The 25,298-nt window shown below is 40.7% G+C and overlaps 1 protein-coding gene across 2 annotated transcripts in view; it reads left to right on the top strand.

Annotated features, from left to right (window-relative positions):
- The window catches only part of tax1bp1b (Tax1 (human T-cell leukemia virus type I) binding protein 1b), a 121,096-nt gene extending 111,705 nt beyond the window's left edge, over positions 1-9,391 (top strand). The window contains exons 16-17 of one of the 2 annotated variants that reach the window (XM_063069540.1): positions 8,186-8,277; positions 8,394-9,391. In XM_063069540.1, coding sequence (XP_062925610.1) covers positions 8,186-8,277; positions 8,394-8,592 — 291 coding nt within the window. In that variant the 3' untranslated portion in view covers positions 8,593-9,391. The remainder of the gene's footprint in view (positions 1-8,185; positions 8,278-8,393) is intronic. The other variant, XM_063069539.1, reaches the window with a different exon arrangement.
- Positions 9,392-25,298: the final 15,907 nt, after the last annotated feature.

The following is a 25,298-nucleotide window of genomic DNA, read 5'->3' as shown; positions in this document are numbered from 1 at the left end:
CAAAGCCGAACAGTGTTTTTTCTTGTGGAGATAATGATTGACAGATTTTGCAGAATTAAAATTGACAGCTTTCATGTTTTCTAAAGGGTTTTTTCTGTGTGGAATGTTGTTTTCCCTATTCACTAATATGGTCCTCTGGCTGCATCATTCTTTTTGTGTGGATCAGTGAAGCGTCCAGTGTGCCAGATTATACAATCATTTGGTCCTATTCCTATCACCTCATTAAGTAAAGCCTTCTCTTTTTAAAAACTTTATTCTTTAATTGCAAAAATGAGTGACTAAGGAATTGTGGCACTAAATAGTATAAAAATATTAAAACTAACGTATATTATGCTATCACTTTACAGTGCTAGCCAGCGATCAACAGTGAGGGTTCACTTCCCGCCCTGCCTGTAAGGAGTTTGCACATTCAGCCCGTGACCATGTGGGTTTCCTCTGGGTGCTCAGTTTCCTCCTACATTCCAAAGACGTGTGGTTAGGGTTAGTGAGTTGTTGCCAGAAGTGCAGCGACAGTTGTAAGTTTCCCAGCATATTCTTGGCTGATTTAATTTGTCACATGTCATATTTCACTGTATATTTTAATGTACATGTGACAAATAAAGCTAATCTACATACTATTCCAATCACAACATTAAGGGCATTTGAAATCACTTTACAGTTTATGAAGTTAGTCAGTCTTAATGCAAGAAGCATGAGAACCAATTTGTGCCCAATAGTCTCTTGATAAAACAGCAGAATTTTAGAGACGTTGGGTAGGAGACAAATAATGGCATTGGAGTTAACTCAGTTATCTTAACATTATGGTATGGAATCTTACTATCCAAAAACATTTAGTATCTTGTTCATAGCATGACTCCTTCAACTATTAAAGTGGAAGAAAGACATCGTTTGGATAATTATATACTTGTATGCTGCTGATTTTGACACTTTACTGTTATTGATCGGGGCAGTGCAATAGTCTGCTGCCCAAAGTGCCAGAGAGAAAAGATCTTACTCTTTGGGGAAAAAAAAACTCTTCATCACATGTTCAGTTTTCAGAGAAAGTAAGAAAGTAGCCAGTTAAATTATTTTTTATCTCTCCCATACTCCCATATCCAAAATAATGTTGTATTAAAACTTGTTTTTTAATTTTCATTAATTCTGTCATTTTATTCTGAATAAAACCATTTAAATGTTATTTTTTTATTTTGTGTATGTATCACTACAAGTTGTCTGGCTACGACATAGAGATGGTCACTTTCAAAATTCTGTTTTAAATGGGAAGATTTTTTTTTCTACTTTTGGATCAGTCAAATCATGAGTAATGTGACTGATTACATGGCGTTGCATAGTGGTGTGTAACAGGATATCCTAAACGTATCCTCAAGAGGAAACTGGCTTTTATGTATTGATTTACAGTGGCATGCAAAAGTTTGGGCACCCCGGTCAAAATTTCTGTTACTGTGAATAGTTAAGTGAGTAGAAGATGAACTGATCTCCGAACATCATAAAGTTAAAGATGAAACATTCTTTTCAACATTTTAAGCAAGATTAGTGTATTATTTTTGTTTTGTACAATTTTAGAGTGGGGGCGAGAAAAGGAAAGGAGCACCATGCCAAACGTTTGGGCACCCCAAGAGATTTGAGCTCTCAGATAATATTTACCAAGGTCTCAGACCTTAATTAGCTTGTTCACAGTCATCGTTAGGAAAGGCCAGGTGATGCAAATTTCAAAGCTTTATAAATACTTCTGTGATTTAAACTCTTGTAATTTATGAAACATGATGCCATTTTGATTACAGTGCCCTATAAACAGCAGTAAAATAAAGAACATGCATCTGTGAACTTAAAGTTTGGGGGAGTAATTAGTATTGGAAGAGATGCCAGGGGATCACCTTCATGTCATCCCATAAGATTTAAAGCATAGAGCTGCGCTCAATTTAATGCCTCACCCAAAAGGCAGTTCTTTCTGCGCTCCCCTAATCTTTAACATAAACTCTGAGCACAGATTTGTGGAATGGGATTTAAATCTGCACCTTTTGCCCCACATGTAATCGTTACCATAATGGTAAGGCTGAGATTCTTAAGGGGCTACTTAAATTTTAAAGAAGATCGTTAGAATGTCAGTGGATATTTGATGAATCTGTTTTTTTTTTGCTTTATGATTCATGGATTAATGCCTAACTTTATTTAAATATTTCAAAGATTATTTGGATACACATAAGGACTGAATCGAGAATCCAGATTGAACAAATGTGTTTTCACCTCTCCAAATGGCAGTCACTTCAGTTGTACTCAGATGAGATTAAATTTACTTTATTGTTTTATAAATTATTTACGTCCTTTGGAAGTGAGCATTTGCAGGAAGTGGGGCTGGATCTCTGTGAATATCTTTGATATTCTTTGCATAATTGAAATATAAAATCAAAATTCAAACTGTTAATACTAATCAAGGGTGTAGGAATATACCTGTCGTTAGTATTAATGATTACTAGTCTGCTACGCTCCCTGGATCATTTGTTGTATCTTGGTTGGTATCATCCTTGGCAAGGTCCTCAAAAGCACCAGGTAAACTGGCAGTCTTTTGTACATTATGGTGTATTATAGTATAACCGAGGAAAAAGATACTTGGCAGTAAATTAGCTAACAAGAATTCTTATACTTTCCATATTCTTTGAAAGCTAATGAATGATTAGAGAGCAATTTTTTAAAGTATTTATAAAAATTTATTTTGGATCAGTGTGATCTGAACTGAAATGGAACACTCGCAAGTGTAGTGGTAAGAGTAACACTAGCTTCAGTTCCACTGCTGTCTATGAGGAGTTTGTACGTTCCCCTTGTGATTGCCTAGGTTTCCTCTAGGTGCTCCAGTTTCCTCCCATAGTCTAAAGGCCTACAAGTTAGTAGGTTAGTTAGGCACATGGGTGTAATTGGGAGGCAGCGGCTTCTTGGACCAGAAGCCCCTGTTACAGAATCGGGTTTAATGTCACTGGCTGTATCTTTTAACAAATGAGGATTCAAGATTGTTTAATGTAATTTCTTGTACATGAGTATAAGGAGAACAAGAATGATTGTTACTCTGGATCTGATGCAGCACAAAAAATGCACAAAAGATAAAGAACACAATAATAGAAAACATAATAAATTAAAATGCATAAGAGTTTGTGTGTGTGTATTCATTTTATGTCCATAAAGTGGCGCTAGGTTCAACATAAGATGACTAATGGGAAATAATAATATAGTGGTGAGGTTAGTGGGTGGAGGTGTTGATCAGCTTTACTGCTTTGGAAGATGATTGTTTTTTAGTCTGGTGGTCCTGGAATGGATGCTACATAGCCTCCTCTCGGATGAGAGTGAGACAGACTGTCCGTGAACAGGTTGTGTCGGATCCTTCATGACTTTACTGGCCTTTTTCTGGCATCTTTCCATATATATGCCCTTGTTGGCAGGTAGGCTGGTGCCAGTAAAGCATTGGGCAGTTTTGACTACCTGTTTTCGAGCCTTCCTGTCTGACACTGCGGTTTTCATACCAAGCAGTAATACAGCATGTTAGAATCCTCTCTATTGTGGGTATGTAGAATGACATGAGTCAAGTACAAATTGGAGACCCTATCTAATCACTAACCCATGTTTTCCAGTCCCAGTAAATTTCATGTTCCATTTTTTTTTCTCTGTTGAGAGAAAGTGGAAGAGCTTCTTCCTTTTCTCCTATGGTCCAGTCCCCTCTCCTATCAGATTCCTTCCTTTCCAGCCCTTACCTTTTCCACCCACCTGGCTTCACCTATCATCTTCCAGCTGGCCTCCGTCCCCTTCCGTCACATTTTTTTTTGGCATTCTCCCCCCTTCCTTTACAACCCTGAACAAGGGTCTCAGCCCAAAACTTTGACTGTTTATTAATTTCCATAGATGCTGCCTGACATGCTTAAGTTCCTCCAGCATTTTGTGTATGTTGCTTTGGATTTCCAGCATCTGCAGACTTTCTGGTGATTTTGGATTAGTTCTGAGGTCAATTATTTTACTTTAAAAAGTGTTGTAAATATGGTTGACTTCATCTTTATACTTTATTGTCGTCAAACAATTGATACTAGAACGTACAGTCATCATAGCGATATTTGATTCTGCGCTTCCCGCTCCCTGGATTACAAATCGATAGTAAATATTAAAAATTTAAATTATAAATCATAAATAGAAAAATTAGAAAAATGGAAAGTAAGGTAGTACAAAAAAACCGAGATGCAGGTCCGGATATTTGGAGGGTACGGCCCAGATCCGGGTCAGGATCCGTTCAGTAATTTTTTTAATAGTAATTTCTTTGGTAATTTCATTTCAATCACTCACCAAAATTTAAACAGTGATCGTTAATGCATGTTTCACACAAGTCTGCTCTTTTGAAAACAGGGTTGTGCAATTGGAACATGTTGGAGCAATTGGTCATTTAGTAATAAAACACGCAGATCCTTTGCTCTTCATCATGTAGTATATGAGTAAGGGAGGCATGTTGCAACAATTTAGACCTTTGATTAGCCGCACTTGGAGTATTGTCTTCAGTTCTTGTCACCCCATTACAGGAAGGATTATGATGCTTTAAAAGGGTGAATAAGAGATTTAGTTGCTTGGGTTGTTAGAGCCAGGGAGGTGGTGGTTGGGATAAGCTACTTATTAAATGCTCCCAGTGGCGTGTATCTCAAATAGCCTCTGACAGCCAAGTCCAGCTCCTGCCCTTCATGTGTAGCTTAGCTATGAAGCCCAGCGGAACTCTTTCTACTGACAGAAGAGGGGGCAAAGGTGGGTTACTGGCTCCTTAAAGCAAGTTGCTTCAGGCATATGGGGCTCGTCAGCTGTGGTTAGCAGCTCATCTAGGAGAAAGAAAATCACTCTTAAATTTCTGCTGCCTGGCGACTATATCCACTCAGAGAAGGCTTCGAGAGTTAAACCCCGAGGAAAATTCTGGAGCTGGAGTCCCTATGTTGAGTTCAGTGCTAACTGGTAGCTCTGTGATGTCACTGGTGCCAAAGAGTATCTGTCTGTGCAGTTCCTTTGGATGCATCAGCTGTGTGGAGAGAGAGATAGAGACTGTACATGGCAACCAGCTTGCTCCCCATATCATACTGCCCTGCCTTGTATATTACATAGACAGCTGGGACGCAACACACATGGTTGACCTGACTAATGGAGGCCATCAGAAGAGATATACCAGAATGCTGCCTGGATCAAAGTATCTAAGCTAGGGGAGTGGACAAATTTGCATCCTTTTCTCTGGAGTGATGGAGGCTAAGGGAAGACCTGATAGACGTTTATAAAATTATACAAGGCAGAGGGAGGGAAGGTGCTCAGAATATCTTTCCCATGATAGAAATGTCAAATACTCAAAGACAGGGAACATAGGATCAGGATCAGAAAAACCTGCAGTAAGTTATAATCTCTGCCAACTCCATCATATGCGCACTTGCTTTACCAGCATTCAGGACACCTTCAAAAGGTAGTATCCATCATTAAGAGCACCCCATCACCCAGGCCCTATCCTCTTCTCATTGCTAACATCAGGGAGGAGGGCCAGAAGCAAGAAGACACACGCTCAGTGTTTCAGGAACAGCTCCTTCCCCTCCACCATCACATTTGTTGATGGATAATGAACACATTAGTGTCTTCCCCCCCCCCTTTTCATATTACTTATTTAATTTTTTTATATATACTTATAATTTATAGTTTTTTGTGACTATGTAATACAATGTACTGCTACTGCTAAATAACAAATATGATGACTGCTACTTCCCCTCTGCCATCAGATTTCTGAACTGCCAATGAACCCTTGAATACTGCCTCACTGCTTTTTTTCCACTTTTTTACACTACTTATTTAATTTAATTTTTTTGTATATTGTAATTTATAGTTTTTTATTAAAATGTATTGCACTGAACTGCTGCAAAATGACAAATTTCATGACACATGCCAGCGATAATTAAACCTGATTCTGTGCATGGAGCAGCTGAGATGAATACTGTAAATGCACTTAAAGAAAAACTAAATTAATCCACAAGAGCACGAGTGTGAAAGATGAAGGTTCATGTGGAACTAAGTATTACCATACTTAGTTGAAGTTAAAATTTATATGTTGTGTGATTTATGTAAAAATCACTTTATGTTGTTTCTTGGAGTTGTAGAACACCAGTTCACACCTGTGAGTCTCAACCAGATGACTTCATGATTAATATCCTTATCAGAATATCAAAATATAGATTAATCTGAGGTTCTACAAGTTTAGTTGGTGCTTTGTTGCTAGTATTTTGCAAACAGCTGCATTAGTATTTACTACATGTAACACCTTACTCAGCATCACCGGACAAGAGATTATATGGCTGGCACTAATAATGCCCTGGGTCACAAATTAGTGGTATTAGTAATCTTGTCAGTCTGGGTATCTATTAAACAAAAGAATAAGTAATACTTCACAAAAAATATACCGGGCTGCAAATCTGCTGAGATAGACAGATAGAGAGAGGTGTACTGTGAATGGACCACCAGGATGCATTATGACTACTGCTGGATTAGGATCATTATGGAGGTAAAATAGAAATTAAATAATTTTGGAGACTTGGAAATTACACGTTTATGGTGGAAATCTTTCCATCTGTGCTCAAACATTGAATTCTGACATAACAATGTTTCTAAACCTGTCTCTTCGATATAAGAATGGTAGAAATATATGTTAATCACTATGGTTGTCATGCCAGCAACCTGGAAACACTTGTTGATCAGATACAGCAGTACAGTTGAGGTAATTGAAACTGAATTTCTGAACTGGAGTACAAGATGCATATGCTACTGTAATCGTGTGTTTAGCTCATAATAACCAGAATGAATTTCTACCACCAAGCTTTTCAAATTTAGTACTATTTTTTTCAGTTGTTCACTGGTTGATGTATGTAATATGCAGTATATTTTCTCCATGTATACTGTTCTATTTGTTTATGGTTTAGTTTATATACTGGGCACATTGCAAGTTGCAAGCATGTTGATGACTGAGGGTTTTTCTTAATGTTCTTGCCATTAAATATTATGAGAAGATTTTGTCTAAGTGTAATTCGGATCTTCATATTTATTTAGGTATAGACATAGTTGACATAGCTGCTGAAAAATGATTTCAGTCTTTGAAATAACTATATGCAATTATATCTGAGTTGCTATCATAGATTTTGAGTCTGTATTCAAATGAACCTAAATCCATAATCAGAATCTCAAAGTTCAAAGTAAATTTATTATCGAAGTTTATATATGTTACAATATACTACCCTGAGTTTCATTTTCTTGCGGGCATTCACAGTAGATAAAAAAAAATACAATAGAATGGATGATAAACTACACATTAACAAAGACAACCATAGTACAAAAGAAGACAAACTGAATATTTAAAAAATCAATAATAAATAATATTAAGAACATGAGATTAGAATCCTTGAAAGTGAGTCAATAATCTGCTGTATAGTTAATAATTTGTCATTTGTTATGATAGAACACCATAATTTCTAGATATGAACACAAAATATTACTTGGCATTTCTGCTTTGGAGTGCAGTATTTTTGTACTATAGAGAGATTTGCTTTGCACTGACAAAATACTATAGTTTTGCTCATGACAGTTCCCCTGCCATGCATGCACTTCCATATTAGTAATACTATAGCTATTCAAAGTAAATTTATTATCAAAGTGCATATATGTCACCATATGCAACCTTCAGATTAGTTTTCCTTGCGGGCATACTTGGTAAATCCTAGAATGAATGAAAGACCGCATCCAATAGGACGGACAAACAACCAATGTGCAAAAGACAACAAACTGCAAATACAAAGGGGAAAAAATAATAAATAAGCAATAAATATTGTGGACATGAGGTGAAGAGTCCTTGAAAGTGAGTCCGCTGTTTGTGGGAACAGTTCAGTGATGGGGCAAATAAAGTTGAGTGAAGTTATCCCCACTGGTTCAGGAGCCTGATGGTTGAGGTGTGATAACTGTTCCTGAACCTGGTGGTGTCAGTCCCAAGTCTCCTGTACCTTCTTCCTGATGGCAGTAGCGAGAAGAGTGCATGACCCGGGTTGTGGAGGTCCCTGATGACAAATGCTGCTTACCTGCACAGTACTGTTGTGGAGATGTGCTCAGTGGCCCCTCATATTTTCATATGTATGATATGAAACTTTGTTTCTTTTGACAGGACGATGATGACAATGTTTCACCACTCGACACTTCTGATACTCCGAGTTTCATTCTACGTGAGCAAGGCGCTCACTTCTGCTTTAATTCAAGGCAAGTGTTTTTTTAGCATTCACTGAAATCCATTCTCTGTGTAACTTTTTAACTCATAAATGAAATAGTTACGAAGTAATTCTTTAATCGGATATATATTTTTTTAATCTTTGTAGCATTGTCCTTCACAAGAAGTGTCCACTTTGTGACCTGGTGTTTCCCCCGAGTTATGATCAGAGCAAGTTTGAAGAGCATGTTGACAGCCACTGGAAGGTGTGTCCCATGTGCAGTGAGCAGTTCGCCCCAGATTGTGACCAGCAATATTTCGAAAAACATGTCATGACACATTTTGCTGAAAACGTTCAGCATTTTTGATTAAATTGCAAAGCTTATTTACCAATTTTTTCTCCATAACTAAAGTTGGTTAATGTTAATAATTTAGCAAAGACACTATATCTTAACGCTGAAGGCCACTTTCACAGTAGTTTGCTGTATTACTTTAAAAATATCCTTGTTCATGAATATAATATAAATATCATATAAATATGTTATTAGATGCATGAATTAATCATTACAATGTTACTAATTTGCATAGTTGCATAGAAAATGTGTATCTTATTTGAACTTCATGCCATCTATTATTATGCCATAGATGATAATCTTACTTCATTGCAGCTTTAGCAAACAAAAGTACATTTCCGGTAATCTATTAAGGATCCTAAAGATAGTGCTTCACCTTTCAAAACCTGTGACAATTTACAGATAATCAGTAGTTGATTAGTTAATCCTGAGTTTGAGGTTTTTTCTTTCATTTCAGCTTGATAGAAGTTTCAGAAATGAGATGTGAATCCAGGGACAATTGAACCTGAGTATATATTCTGTAAAACAATTGCACTTTCACTAAAATGTCAACCATGTCCTTTATCATAATGTGATTGAATTTCTTTCTGTAAATGCCCACTGATACATCTTGCAGATAGTTTTGCTGTTGTGTTAAGTCTCTGCACAAAACTGTATTTAAGTTTCAGTTTTCACTGGTAATGATGTATTCAGTTTTTCGTTGCAGTAAGATTTCTCTTTACAATAAAGACAGGTCCAGTCTATCTACTGATCATGGATTACATCACAGCTGTTCAAAGAGACAATATACACTATCAATACATCTTAAAAAGTCTACACTCATTGGCCACTCTATTAGGTACACCGGTACAATGGCTTGTTAAAGCAAATATCTCATCAGCCAATTGTGGCAGCAACTCAGTACATAAAAGCATGCAGCTGTGGTCAAGAGATTCATTTGTTGTTCAGACCAAACATCAGATTGGAGAAGAAATGTGATCTAAGTGACTTTGACTATGGAATGATTGTTGGTGCCAGACGGGGTGGTTTGAGTATCTCAGAAACTGCTGATCTCCTGGGATTTCATGCACAACGCTCTCTAGCGTTTCCAGAAAATGGTGCAAAAAAATCCCCCAAAAAAACATCCAGTGAGCAGCAATTCTGTGGACAAAAATGCCTTGTTAATGAGAGATCAGAGGAGAATGGCCAGATGGGTTGAAGAAATTCAAAATAACAAAAAGGTGAAAGTAATTCAAATAACCATGCTTTAGACCAGTGGTGTGCAGAAGAGCATCTCTTGTATGCACAGCGGGTCAAAACTTGAAGCAGATGGGCTGTGGTAGCAGAAGAGCACACTAGATTCCATTCCTGTACCTAACAAAGTGGCCACTGAATGCAGTTCTACTACAATCCACTGGAAAAACAGGAGAAGCTGAATGTAGCTAATCAATTTTGTGTCCATGCTAAGCCTCAGTCTCATGTCTGTTCACTGTTTTCTCTATCAACATGCGTGCAACAGAAGGTGCTGGGCTCATGAACTTCAATAAGACTGAGACCCAGCTTGTTAGTTGCCCATACTGCTTCGTTCTCTCACCCAGACTTCTGTTGCTATCTTCCATTGCATTTGGTTTGTACTGTAATCCTCCTCTTCTCTCTCCCCATTTGCCTTTCCACTTTTGAAGCCCATTTGCTGATCTGTTTATTCCATTCTCATTAAACAGCTGACTACACGACTTCATTCAGTTCCCTTGCCTCAGATACTGTGCCCCTTTTATTTCAATTCTGTTTTCATTACTCTCAAAATAAACCCTTGATCCCTCTATCCCTATAAATAGATTTCATCTCCAAATCCTGTTTCCCACGTCTTTGAATGTATATTAAATCTATTCCCATCTTTCCACCTTAATATATTTCTTAATATACACAAGAGGCTGGATTATACAGAGATGCTGGAAATCAAGAGACCATACAAAATGCTGGAGGAACATTTATGAAGGGGAGCAAACAGCCAATGTTTCTGGCTGCGACCTTTCATCAATATTGGAAAAGAAAGGGGCAGAAGCCAGAATAAGAATTTGAGGTAGGGGGAAGGAGTACAAGCAGGAATGGGATAGGTGTGAAGCCGCTATAGAGGAAAGGTAGGTAGGTGGGTGGGGGAGAGGGAATGGTGAGAAGCTGGGAGGTAATGGGTGGAAAAGGTAAAAGGCTGGAGGAGGAGGAAAGATAGGAGAGGATGGTAGGCCATGGGAGAAAGGGAAGGAGGAGAGACAACAGAGGAAAGTAATAAGCTAGTGAGGAGACGATTAAGAGGGGAGCCTGATAGGAATGGGGAAAAAAAGGATAAGGGAGAGGAGGAGAGATTACCAGGTTGGAGAAATCGATGAACATGTTGTCATTTGGAGGCCACCCAGACTCTTATCCATCGATTCATGTTTCCGTGACACATCAGTACTAAAACACTCTGATCAAAGCCCCAATAAAATTGAGGGGGTCAAAAACAAATCTCCATCTTTGCATAACATTTCCTGTTTCCAACTTGACAAGAACTACTCAGTGAGGAGATTATTGATCTTAAAGGAAGCCACCAATGCAGCAGAATATAAGGTCATCATGGTAATTGGGGCATTAAAGGAGTGTGGGGAGGGGAGGAGGAAAGCTGTGGAATAGCAATCCTGATGTTTGGTGAAAGCTTCGCAGACGTTAACCACACTTTAGTACAGACTAGGAGAGTGTGTAGGAAGGTGAGTCACCCCCAAGTCCCCAGTAAAGAGCATTAAAGAGTTTTGCCTGATGTTTGGTTCATTATATATCTTGGTGTTAACTCTAACTAAAGATTAAAGATTTAAACATTAGCTTTATTTGTCAAATGGTACATCAAAACATACAATGAAATGTGTTGTTTATGTCAATAACCAACAGAGAGAAGAGTCTTGGCCTGAAATGTCAGCTGTTTATTTCTTTTCATAGTTGCTCTCTGACCTGCTGAGTTCTTCCAGCATTTTGTGTGTGCTACTCTGGTTTTCCAGTATTTCCAGAATCACTTGTGTTATAGTCTGAGGATTGTGCTGGGGGCGGTCTTCAGGTGTTGCCATGCTACCTAGCATCAACATAGCATGCCCAGAACTTACCAATTCTAACTGTATGGCTTTGGAATGTGGGAAGAAACCAGAGCACCTGGAGAATGCCCACATAGTCATATGGAGGTTCTACAAACTACTTACAGACAGCGGCAGGAATTGAACACCAATCGATGATCGCTGGCACTATAACGAGTTATGCTAACTGCCACATTATAACTCTCTGATCCCTGAATCTGAAGGCACAAATACATTTGCAAGAAAAAGTTTCTGAACCCATTGCAATTACCTGCTTTTCTGCATTAATTGTTCATAAAATGTGGCCTGATCTTCACCTAAGTCACATTAATAGACAAAAACAATCAGCCTAAACTAATAATGCACAAACAATTGTATTACTTCTCATCAAAATTAAGTACACCATTTAAGCAATTACAGCCTAGGTTCAAAAAAAGTATGTGAACCTCTGGGGTAATGTCTTCTACAGAAGCTATTTGGACTCAATGAGATGAGATTGGAGGTGTGGGTTGTAGAGATGCCCTGCCCTATAAAAAAGACACACAAAATCAGATTACTGACAGAGCCTGCTCTTCTCTAGAAAGATCTGTTTATGTGCTCCATGTCTCACTCAAAACAACTTTCTGAGGCCCTTGGAAGAAGAATCATAGAGGTGCATGAAGCTGGAAAAGACTACAAAAGCATTTCTAAAGATTTGAGTGTTCATCAGTCCACAGTAAGAGAAAATATCTACAAATAGATGAACCTCTCTCTAGAAGAGTTGGTACTCTCTGTAGGAGCAGGCATTCCTGCAGAGATCACACCAAGAACACAATGTGAAACGCTGAAGGAGGTATAATAGAACCCAAGGGTAACAACAAAAGACTTGTAGAAATCTTTAGAACTTGCTAAAATCTCTGTTCATGTGTCCACTGTAAGAAAAACACTGAACAAGAATGGTGCTTATTGAAAGACACCATTCAGGAAATCACTGTTCACCAAAAAAAACGTTGCTGCATGTCGCAAGTTTGCAAAACACCTGGATGCTCCATGCTTCTGGGACAATGCTCTGTGGACAGATGAGACAAAAGTTTGAACTTTTTGGCAGAAATGCATACTGCCAGTTTGGAGGACAAAGGGCGCTGCACACCAACACCAAATCCTCATCCCAACTGTGAAGCATGGTGGAAGGAGCTTTAGGGTTTGGGACTGCTTTGCTACCTCAGGGCATGGACAGCTTAAAATCGTTGAGGGAAGAATGAATTCAGAATTGTATCAAGACATTCTACTGGAAAATGTCAGGGTAGCACTCCATCACCGGAAGCTTAATAGATGTTGGATGATGCAACAAGACAATGACCCAAAACACAAGAATAAATCAACAACAGAGTCGTTTAAGAAGAATCAGAATCAGGTTTACTATCACTGGCATGTGTCGTGAAATTTGTTAACTTAGCAGCAGCAGTTCAATGCAATACATAATATAGAAGAAAGAAAATAAATAAATTACAGTATACATATATTGAATAGATTAAAAATTGTGCAAAAACAAATAATATATATTTAGAAAGTGAGATGGTGTTCAAGGGTTCAATGTCCATTTAGGAATCGGATGGCAGAGGGGAAGAAGCTGTTCCTGAATCGCTGAGTGTGTGCCTTCAGGCTTCTGTACCTCCTACCTGATGGTAACAGTGAGAAAAGGGCATGCCCTGGGTGCTGGAGGTCCTTAATAATGGATGCTGCCTTTCTGAGACACTGCTCCTTGAAGATGTCCTGGGTATTTTGTAGGCTAGTAACTAAAATGGAGCCAACTAAATTTACAACCCTCTGCAGCTTCTTTTGGTCCTGTGCAGTAGCACCCCCCCCCCCCCCATAATAGACAGTGATGCAGCCTGTCAGAATGCTCTCCATGGTACAACTATAGAAGTTTTTGAGTGTATTTGTTGACATACCAAATCTCTTCAGACTCCTAATGAAGTATAGTCACTGTCTTGCACAGAAGGCATTGAGTTTGTCGGTTAGTAAAGCATTGCTGTCATTTCAAATCTGTATTTTGAAATGGCAAAGTCAGAGTCCAGACCTTAATCCAATTGAGATGCTGTGACATGACCTGAAGAGGGCTGTTCATGTAAGGTATCCCAGAAATATTGATGAACTGAAATAGTTTTGTATGGAGGAATGATCAAAAGTTCCTCCTTGCCATTGTGCAAGTCTAATCAGCATCTATAGGAAATGTTTGTTGGGGGTTATTGCTGCTAAAGGAGGTTCTACAAGTTATTAAGTACAAGGGTTCACATACTTTTTCCAACCTGGACTGTGAATGATTAAACAATGTGTTCAGTAAGGATGTGAAAAGTACATTTGTTTTGTGTGTTATCAGTTTAGGCAGATTGTGTTTGTCTATTATTGTTACAGATGAAGATCAGACCACATTTTATGAGCAATTAATGCAGAAAACCAGGTAACCCTTGCAAAGGGTTCACAGACTTTTTCTTGCAAATGTACATCCGGAGACTTGAGCACAAATTGAAGACAATCACCATGGTGCACCACTGTTGGTGATACCACCTTCGGAAAAAAAAATCACTTCTGTTTGCCTTTGTTGATAACTGGTTATAAAGCACATCGTGGCAATCGTTTAAGCATCTTGTTCCAAAATAGCTATATTGCAAATAAACACTTGTGAATGAAAGGTAGTATTGGTGAGAAAAAAAAGACATCAGCATTTTTAACAGTGTTTTAATATCTTCAATTAAAATGGAAATCTGAACTTGGGCAATTAAATTTTCTGACAGATGTTTGGTACTAATTATTGAATGACTTCCTTAAAAATATCAAGCACAATTTTTAATGCCATGCTTTGAGAGTAACTAGTAGGTAAGTACCCTACTTCTATAGATGCACAGTAGAGAGTATCCTAACCGACTGGTTCATAGCCTGGTATTAAATCATCAATGCCCAGGAATAGAAAAGTCTACTCCATCACAGTTAAGCAGTCACCCCATTGAATATATTTACATGGAGTGCTGCCACAAGAAAGCAGCATGCACTCAACCTCCCCCCAACCCATTCTTCCGAACTCCTACAAATACAGGCCTGGAGCCATCAAACACTTATTGTACATTAACCATTTCATCCCTGGGATCATTCTGGTAAACCTCCTCTGGACCCTCGCCGATGCAGTACATCTTTTTTTAGAAACAGGGCTCAAAACTCACAATACTCCACATGTGGTTTGGCCGCACCCTCTAAAGCCTCAGCATTGCAAATTTGCTTTTAATTCAAGCCCTTTGGGATTTTTGGAATTTTTTTTATTTGGGAGTAATGAAATGCTGGTGTGGGAATATCTGCCATTACGTGGGTATATATTTTTTGTCACCAACCTGCAGATTAAGAAGTGTTGGAATGAATTTCCGATATGTAAACACTGCAGAAAAATGTTTCTGCAGATATTTGATGGAACCTGTCACAGCTGTGATGCATAACATTAACAATGTGTTGACCCTCACTGTTACCTCAAAGAGCACTTGACTCTGATGCTCAGGAGTGCCTGTGGAATTAAGAGCACCTGAAGAAATAAGGGAGAAATGGAAGCAAAAAGGTAAGTCCTAATTCTGGCATGGTAATATTTGTATATGGAGTAATTACTTCATCCTTTCATGATGCAAAACCCACAGAGTTTCCCTTATTCTACCGTGCAAAAGTCTTCCACCTGCTCTCAGCAAGGTCAGATCAAGGATAGCTAACTCTTAAAGAGATATAATGTGCCGCTTTACTGTAGATAACTTTAAGATTTATTGAAAAATGTTAAGAATAGCCTGACAAGTTTCAGGGAGGAATATCTGAAAACATTTCGAAAACAACACAAGAGGTGGAAAGGCTCTTCAACACACTTTCTGTTTGAGTATTTGGATTTGGCAAAGTAGAGTCAGAAAAGTACAGCACAGAAAAAAGCCCTTCAGCCATCTGGACCGTACTGAGATTATTTTGAAATTTCTGACAAATTAATCTTAGAGATGTTACAGGTTTGAAGTATCTGAGCTAAATTTCAATGATCTAATTTTGAGATTAATTTTACTCTCAGAAATTACTTCATTTATCTTTTTTTCTACTCTTTAAAATTCTTGTGACCATAAAATAGGGAAAGGGCACTTGTGTCATTTTATAAGATATAGATTTCTATATCTTATGATGTAAGTGCTCTGTTTCACATCAGATTCCACTATTCCTGCTGACAAATCCTATCCAGAGGTGTAGCAGAACTGTGTCTCTTCTACAGATTCCTTGTTAACATCCGTGATTTCAAAATGCTTTATACAATAGGTTGCAATTTCTAACACAGTTTGTTGAATATGACAAAATGCCAGCCTTTAACATCCAAATCACGTTATCCCTCACACAGTAAATGTCCTCAGCATCTTTTTTTTTAAAACGATGGCTGTGGGAAACTTTTACATCTCCTGTGCCTTTATTTCCCTGATGATTAAATCTCATTGTTCAACATATCCCAGCTTCTGGGAAAGGAACATGTGGCTTTTCTTCCTCACCTCACCATATGAACACAGTGACATTCCTCACCTTAAGAAAAGTAAGGTCCACAAACAGCCCCAAGGAAAAGGAGATGCACAGACTGGATTGGGCATAGTGTACTGGAGTTCTGGTCTGTTTTTAAACTTTTCTGCTGCATTTCTACTGCACTTTCAGCAGGATATTCTGGAAAACCGACCTTTGAGCTAAATCACTGTAAAGTAGTAGCTCATTACCTAGAATGTGCCTGATTACCTTAAGCCTTTCTAAAGTAAAAGCAAGAACAATGGGATGCAAGCAATTCTGAGATTGGTGATAGGTTATGTAGTAATTTTTGGTGACAGGATATACAGTGATTTCATTCTGTTCTATAATCTTTATAAATACAAAGCTTATATATCACAATTATCAATTTGAATTAGGAAATAATAATGCCAGATCAAGGTAAGTGAGGTTATGACTTCATAAAATAAAACTGGACAATTTTTTTCAGAAGTGTTGCTTCCTGAGATTTTTTTTAGTTTATGACAGACCGCTTGAAGCTGAATACAAATATTATTTCAGACTACTTGTATCACATAGGAATTTGGAGAAACAAGAAACTAATTTTTGTTGAATATAATGTGTTTAATTGCATAATGGTGCTGACCCTTTGCAATAGTTCAATTAAGCTAAAATGTTTTGTTGATTTTTTTTTGCTTGTACTCAGTGTCTGAGGCTTCTTGCTTAAGTGTCCAACAAAAATCAGCCAGCATTGATGGATTCCAGTTGCCCTGATACCATTTCTCCATGACTGCAATGTCCTGGTGAAACCTTTCACCGTGCTCGTCACTGACAGTGCTAAGATTTGCAAGGCAGAAGTCTAAATGGGAATGCAGAAAATGAATCTTTAGTGATATGTTGCACTTCATGGTTTTGTATGCTCAAAGCATGTTGTCAACCAGCTGCATGTAGTTTGGTGCTCTGCAGTTGCCAAGAAAATTTTCATTGTCATCCTTGAATGCCTTCCATGCAATTTTCACCAGTCCCACTAGAAGTCCTTCGAGTTGCCTGTCATTGATGATCTGATATTTTGATCAACAACAATGCCTTCCTTAATTTTGGCATCAGATATTCTAACTTGAATTAAGAATTGAAAGAACAAATAAAGATGATTTCAAAAAATGGTGCATGATAAGGAAATTTCATGGTGACTTTTCATGATTAGCAACCCAAAATCCATTTAAGACACACCCAAAAGTACTGAGGAAGCAAAATATTTGTTGTCCAGTGTAATCAGCGGTTGCTCTTTGATATAATCTGATTGATTGGTCAGGTATCTTGAGATAATCTCATTGACAATTACCATTTAGCAGTGCACTCACAATACTAACTGAATTGGAAGTGGATGAATCCTTGTTTAATTGTGGTGACATTGCTAGTTTGGATATTGATGTTGCAAACTCATAAAATGTACCAAGTTTTGTAAAGTCAGTGACTGATGGTAATGGCCTGCCCTGTGGCCATTTGATCTTTGGTTATGTGCATTGTTCTGTTGTCTTGGTAGGAACATATTATTTTCTCTTAGTGCCCTTTCTTGGGAAAATGAACACACAAAATACTTGAGGAGCTCAGTAGGTCAGGCAGCATCTAAGCCTGACCTACTGAGTTCTTCCAGTATTTTGTATGTGTTACTCTGGATTTCCAGCATCTGCAAAATCTCTTGTGCTTTGAAAATGGAATCTGCTTGGTCTATTGTTTCCTCTGTACGGTGAACCTTTGCTGATGAATGTAGTGCTAATGCAGGCTCACTGATTATGTGATTGTGAAGACTATAACTCTCCGATGTGCTCCTGAGGTGTACAGATTAGGAACGACCAGATTCGAGGTCACATATGTGCAATTATTTGATTTCTTGGATATAAAGTGGACCTGACGGCCAAGGTTTTCACACAGAGGGTGGTGGGAAGTGGAATGAGCAGCTAGCAGAAGTGGTAGCGGCCATTACAATTATATTTAAAAGACATTTAGATATTTACATGGATAAGAAAGGTTTTTAACTTTAGGGATACATCATGGTAACAGGCCCTTCCAGCCCAGTGAGTCTGGCGCTGCCAAATTACTCCATGTGCCCAATAAAACTACCAACCCGTACATATTTAGAACGTGTTAGGAAACTGGAGCACCCAGGGTCACAGGAAAAACGTACAAAATTCTTACAGATAGCAGTGGGAATTGAACCCGGGTCACTGGTGCTGTAATAGCATTACAGTAACTAGTAACTAGATTAAGAGAACTATGGGCGAAAGGCAGGCAAACGATCTGCTGCTCCAGACAAGCATGGATATTGCATCCCAGTTGTCTACATGATATGCAAACCAGGGCACTATGATATGCACAGCAAGCTGTTACCCATGCAGCAGGTTCTCCCCATCTACATAGTTCATGAATCCAAAGGAACTGCAGAGTCCAATACAGTTCGGCACCAGCGGTGTCGCAGGATGTGCCAGTCAGCATTGAAGTCAATGTAGGACTGCATCAGGGATTACACCACTGGACTTCTCCTCGGGGTTTACTCCCGAAGCTTTTCCCATGAGTGGTTATAGCCACAAGGCAGTGGAGGTTTAAGATCAGAAGTTTCTTCTAGGTGTGCCGCCTACTACAGCTAATGAGCTCCATCACCCAGAGCAACTGGTTTTAGAGAGTCAATAATCCACCTTTTCCCCTTCTATCAGTAGAAACAGTTCTGCCGGGCTTAGTAGCCGAGCCAGACGTGAAGGCCAGGAGCTGGACTTGGTTATTTGAGACACACACCGTTCGGAGCATTTATTAGGTAGTGGAAGTTTGTCCCCCTACCTTCCCAGCTATAATAACCTTAAGGAAAATGATACAAGCTCAGGAATGCAACTTGGTCAGTATAGATGAGTTGGGCCGAAGGGACTATTCCCATAACTCGATGATTCTATATGCTACATAAGCTTGGTGCCATGGATTGTGAAAGGCACAACGATTCAGCACCTTTCGATCCTACGTGATCTCTTTGTCAGGAATTTATTTCATTTTTTTTATCAACAGCCACGCCAACCCCTTTGTCTATCTGCTTGAACTTTAAGCTCCCAGCTATAACCTTCTTTCAGCGAAGATTCAGTGATGCTCAAAAAGTCATACACTCCAATCTCTAACTGTGCTACAAATCCATTTATCTGATTCTATATACTACATGCAATCTATTATAACGCCTTTAGTCCTGTATTCATCACCCTTTTCCATTTTGTCCCCCTTTTACATTGCAACTCACCCCGTTGACTGCAATTTTGCCCTATCATCAGTCTCACTACACACTGCCTCTGTTTGTAAACCAACTGGCCCATCTTCAGCCCTATCTCTCAGGTTCCCATCCCACTGCCAAATTAATTTAAACCCTCCCGAACAGCTGTATCAAACCTGCCCACAACGATATTGATCCCCCTCCGGTTCAGTTGTAACCCGTCCCTTCTGTACAGAAGAGACAGGTACCTCCCCAAGAAGAGATCCCAATGATCCAGAAATCTCAACCCCTCTCTCTGCACCAGTTACTCGGCCACGAATTTATCCGCTAAATCATCCTATTCTTACCCACACTGGCGCGTGGCATGGACAGCAATCCAGAGATTATTATCCTGGAGGTCCTGTTCTTCAGCTTTCCACCCCGCTTTCTAAAATCACGCTCCAGAACCGCGACCCCTTTTCTACCTATGTTATTAGTGCCAATATGTACCAAGATTCCTGGCTACTCACCCTTTCCCTTTAGAATTCTGTGGACCCGATCCGAGACATCACGGACTCTGGCGCCTGAGAGGCAATATACTATTAGGTAGATAGACATACTTTATTGATCCCGAGGGAAATTGGGTTTCGCTACAGTTGCACCAACCAAGAAGAGTATAAATATAGCAATATAAAAACATAAATAATTAAATAGTAATATGTAAATTATGCCAGATGGAAATAAGTCCAGGACCAGCCTATTGGCTCAGGGTGTCTGAACCTCCAAGGGAGGAGTTGTAAAGTTTGATGGCCACAGGCAGGTATGACTTCCTATGATGCTCTGTGTTGCATCTCGGTGGAATGAGTCTCTGGCTGAATATACTCCTGTGCCCAACCAGAACATTATGTAGTGGATGGGAGACATTGTCCCAGATAGCATGCGACTTGGACAGCATCCTCTTTTCAGACACCAGTGAGAGTCCAGTTCCATCCCCACAACATCACTGGCCTTACGAATGAGTTTGTTGATTCTGTTGGTGTCTGCTACCCTCAGCCTGCTGCCCCAGCACACAACAGCAAACATGATCGCACTGGCCACCACAGACTCGTAGAACATCCTCAGCATCGTCCGGCAGATGTTAAAGGACCTCAGTCTCCTCAGGAAATAGAGACATTCCTATAGAAATAGAAATATTCCTCTAGCTATGGAATTTCCTACCACTATTGCAGTCCTCTTTCACCTCTCCTCTGAGCCACAGCGCAGGCTCGGTACCAGAGAGCCACCGCTGCTCCCTAGAGTAGGACGTCCCATCCACAGCATCCAAAAAGCTATTCCAGTTATTGATGGGAACAGGCACGTGAGGTATTCTGTACTGGCTACCTATTTCCTTGAATAACGCAGCTTTCAAGTGAAAACAATAGCCAGACGAGAGTGAAGTCAGAGGGCTGTTGAATATCCGTCTCCACCATTGAATACAGTGAGGAGACCTAGACGGGAAATGAGCCGGAATCGCCAACTCTCCAGCTCAATACAGAATATGGGTGCCACAATACATACAGAGAATCCGGGGCAATGCGGTTAATTTCCAGTAGTTTGTTGACTACTTTTCAGTACTTAGTTGAGTAGTGTTTTGCCCCATTGCTGGTCATTTGCTTTCTGATGCAGTTTCAATCTGGGAGTTAACTTAAGAATTGGCAAAAAGTGCAAAAAGATTTGGATTTACACAGCATTTCCATGATGTCAAGACAGATTAAACAGGCAATGAAATACTTTTGAAGTGTTTGTTGCTCTAGACTCCAAATATGCCCACTCCTAGAGGTCTATAGTGCCAGCAGCTATGTTTCCAATCTTACTCGATTAGGATCAGAAATCTAGCGCTGGTTTACTTTGAGGCCCGATCTATTTTTTTCCAGCTTCAGCTTTGGGTACGGTGCATGGAACTTCCCGTCTGTTTTAGGCAGAAATCAAAGGCCTCTCTCCCTCATAATCTATGTGTTCCCAGCAAAATCTCTTCATTCCATTCGTGAAACGTTGAACAGTCCTTTGACGTTTGCGGTACCTACTGAGCCTAGAAACTATGACGGTCTAAAAGAGGCGTTCCCATGGCTAGCAACCTTCCTCTGATTTTCCCTTGATAAAACCTGCAATCGTGTTATAATTATTGTTTCTATTTTCGTCATTACAGTTTGATTTTGACTCCTAATGTACACTGTCCAGGTCGAAGGGTCTGACGAAGGGTCTCGGCCTGAAACGTCGACTGTACCTGTTCCTGGAGGTGCTGCCTGGCCTGCTGCGTTCACCAGCAACTTTTAATTATCCGGCAAATTACTTTTATGGACCTTTGGATTCGAGCACTGAATTGTCACCTTCACTTTGTCCCAAACTCCCACCTCTGATAATCCCGGCGGTGTTAACCTAGGCGGCTGGAACGGCAGGGAGGGGCAGGGGAAGGACTCGTTGTGATGTTTGGAGGGTCCCTGTGCAGGCAGATAGCTCAAATAACGCGCCTGGCGAAACAGCCCGTCCAACAGGTGGAAAATACAGCTTGCCTGGCATACAATAGGGTTCTTTACCCATACCAGTCGCCTTCAGTTACGTGTTACTGATTCTCGTCTGCCAGGTAGAGCGATGGAGATGTAATCGAAACCCGTGCAGCGCTGAATGTGAAAGAGAATGTAACATTAATGAGAGGTAAGATGAGAATCGTACTCTGCTTGATTTCTTATTGTGGTTAAGCGATAGGGCATTTTTAAATTCTCCAGGTGTTCAGTTACTAACAATCTCAATTGAACCCGGAGGCTACAAATAGAATGGTATTCGGTATCAGTTCATAGGCGCGTGTCGGAAGCAGTGACAGATGCGAATGTAACTCCTGACGATAGGTAGATTGCTGAATTTTCACCTGTAATTATGTAGCGGACCGCTAATGAAATTCTGCACATTGGTGGTACCAGGAATGAGGACCCACTTGGATGAAATTGGTGCCAAGATGGACTGCCGAATTGTTGCGAAGTTTTACTACAAATAAAAAAAATAAACACTAATGTTGCTTTTCCAAAGTTCTCCCCCTTCCGGGCGTTTTCAATCATTAGACACAAGACATACTGCAGACGCTGGAAATCTAGAGCGATACACACAAAGTGCTGAAGGAGCTCGGCAGGTCAGACAGCATCTATGAATGGGAATAAACGGTTGACGTTTCGGGCCGAGATTCTTCACCAGGACCCTTCCCCGCAGGCTTACATTTCGAGAGTTGGCTTACTCAGTTATTCCATAGCGTTTCTCCCTGGATCTAATTCCGCAACTATTTTAGGCAACTTTGTGAGCCTGGGTGGTGATATGGACCGTGCCAGCTGTGAAGACCGCTCAGGGTTTGGGCCTTCATAGCAGACATCCCACTTGGGACTAGTGGCCAAAATCGCACTCTGAATTATCCAGGAAGTTACATTAATGGAGCCGTTGTGGCCTGTGGGGAATCTGTTGATGGCTGTCTGCGCTTGCTGGGAGTTTGAGACAAGTACCGCCGCTCCAGGTACGTTGTACAGCACATATATGTCTCACATTTTCTTCCATCAGGACATCTGGCATTTGCTGGAGGCACGGCTGTTGAATGCTATTCCCCAAAATGTCGGGAGGGACTTTAAACGTTTGTTTGTTGTTTATTTTTTGGTGGGTTTACGTTTTACCTTCCCTTCTAGTTTTGTCCCCTTACGTCCCAAGTGCTGGTTTGTGGAGTCTTAATTGGGGAAACCCGCTTTGGAGCTGCACTCCAGTTAAAACGTTTTCACTCTGTCCAAAGAATAAAAACTCTGACTTTTAAAACAAAATTAAGTGGAACATCCAGTTGGCCAAGCAGCATCTGTTGAGCAAGGTGCTATCTGCTGCCTTTTCTCTTCCCACAGCTGTTACCTGACCAGCTGAGGCTTTATAGGGTATTAAACCTTATTTGGAATATTGTCGCCAATTTTGGGCTCCTTACCTAAGAGCAGATGTACTGACATTGGAGATGGTCCAGTGGATGTTCACCAGAATGGTCCTGTGAATGAAAGGGGTAAATGCATGAAGAACTTTTGATAGCACTGGGCCTGTACTCACTGGAGTTTAGAAGAATGAAATCTATCAAAATCATATATGTCCTGGGACATTTGCCTGAGATGTTTCAGTGGTGTCCTGGTTCTGGCCTGAAATGCTCCATTGGTGTCCTGGTTTTGCTCTGAGATGTTTCAGTAGATGCTCCAGTGTTGTCCTAGTTCTGGCCTGAGAAGTTTCAGTGGTGTCCTGTTTCTGGCCTGAGATGCTCCAGTGATGTTCTGGTTCTGGCCTGAGATGTTTCAGTGGTGTTTTGGTTCTGGCCTGAGATGTTCTGATTCTGGCCTGAGATGTTTCAGTAGATGATCCAGTGGTGTCCTGGTTCTGGCCTGAGATGATCCAGTGATGTTCTGGTTCTGGCCTGAGATGTTCCAGTGATGACCTTGGACGGGGATGAATGACCAGCAACAATGGCAACCACCTTCTTCTGTGAGGTGCAGTGTTACTGGACCATTTGCCGTTTGATTCCTCATTGACTTTGTTTTAACCACAACGCCATTTGATGCTGCACTCAGTCAGACTTTGCCTTTAGCTAACTCTCACTTCAACAGACACCTTCTGGAAACCAGAGGGCAGGTGAACCAAGATGGATTGTGTCATGGTCCGGTCTGTGAAGTTTGCATTCCGGTTCATGGTTCGGTCCGTGGACTCATGACTCCGGGTCTTCCAGCTGTCCCTTGTTTTGTTTGAGTTAATCATAGGCACCTGATTCCCATCTTGGGGCTTGGAATATAAGTAGCGTTAAGGTTGAGTGTGGGCTGCTGGTTTGTCTTGCCGAGATCCCCTGGGAGCACCCTGCCGGTGGAAGGCTAGTGTGGCCATTTGCCATATTTAGGCCACGTTGGGGAACTATCCCCTCATGCAGCCTTGCTGTCAGTAGTCAGAGCTGTCTTTGTTGTTTCCCAGGCCCGCTGAGTGGCTGCCAGCCACTTCGAGCTAGGTAGGGATCCGGCTGTTTCTGTAGCCAGTTGAGGTCGCTGGCAGTAACTGAGACTTGGAGCAAATCTGAAGCAGAGATGGAACTGTCTGTCGTTCTTCGACGTTTGTCTCTTCTTGTCCTTGCCTCCATGGGCTAAGTCAAGCCGTTCTGCTGTTGCCCTGTAGGGGGCTCTATGTTGTCTTGTCCTTGCCTGCGTGGGGTAAGTCAGGCCATTCTGCCGTTGCCCTGCAGGGAGATCTGTCTTGTCTTTGCCTCTGTTGGGTAAGTCCGGCCATTCTGCCATTACTCAACAGGTAGACCTGTCCCGCCTTGGTGTGGAGATGAAGTTGAGTCCCGGCTTGTCGAAGGATAAGTCCCCGCTCTATGTTAATGTACAGTTCCCAGTCTGTCTCCAAGTTCCAGCCTCTGAGTTATCAGCCTCCGCATCTCAAAGATCCAAGACCTCAGCCTGCACCCAAGCCTAAGTTCCAAGACCCCAGCCTGCAGCCAAGCTCAAGAGCCAAGACGCCAGCCTGTCTGCAAGCTCAAGAGCCAAGACCCCAGACTCAAGCCTTAAGAGCCAAGACACCAGCCACGTCCTGTCCGGTAGCCATGTCATGTCGTTGCTTGGTTCTGGGGTCCGAGCCTGAGGCAAGACCCAGGTCCTGGGTCATTGTCCAGTCTCTGGCTCGGAGTCCAAGCCCAGGCTCCTAGCTCATAGTTCCTTGTCCGGGTTCCCTGTGTCTAGTCCATGTCCTAGCCCAAGTCTGCGTTCTTGACCCTGCTCCTTGCCCGTATCCTCTCACGTCCCTACTCTAGTCAAGTCCTGTTCCTTGTACTTCAGTGTCTGTATCTTGCATTTGGGTCCATTCCCAATGCCCCCATTGTGACAGATTGTGCAATGATA

The sequence above is a fragment of the Mobula hypostoma genome, chromosome 17 (assembly GCF_963921235.1).
Source record: "Mobula hypostoma chromosome 17, sMobHyp1.1, whole genome shotgun sequence".
Lineage (NCBI taxonomy): Eukaryota > Metazoa > Chordata > Chondrichthyes > Myliobatiformes > Myliobatidae > Mobula > Mobula hypostoma.
The sequence above is the reverse complement of the archived record's forward strand: the minus strand, read 5'-3'. Positions and strand labels throughout refer to the sequence as shown.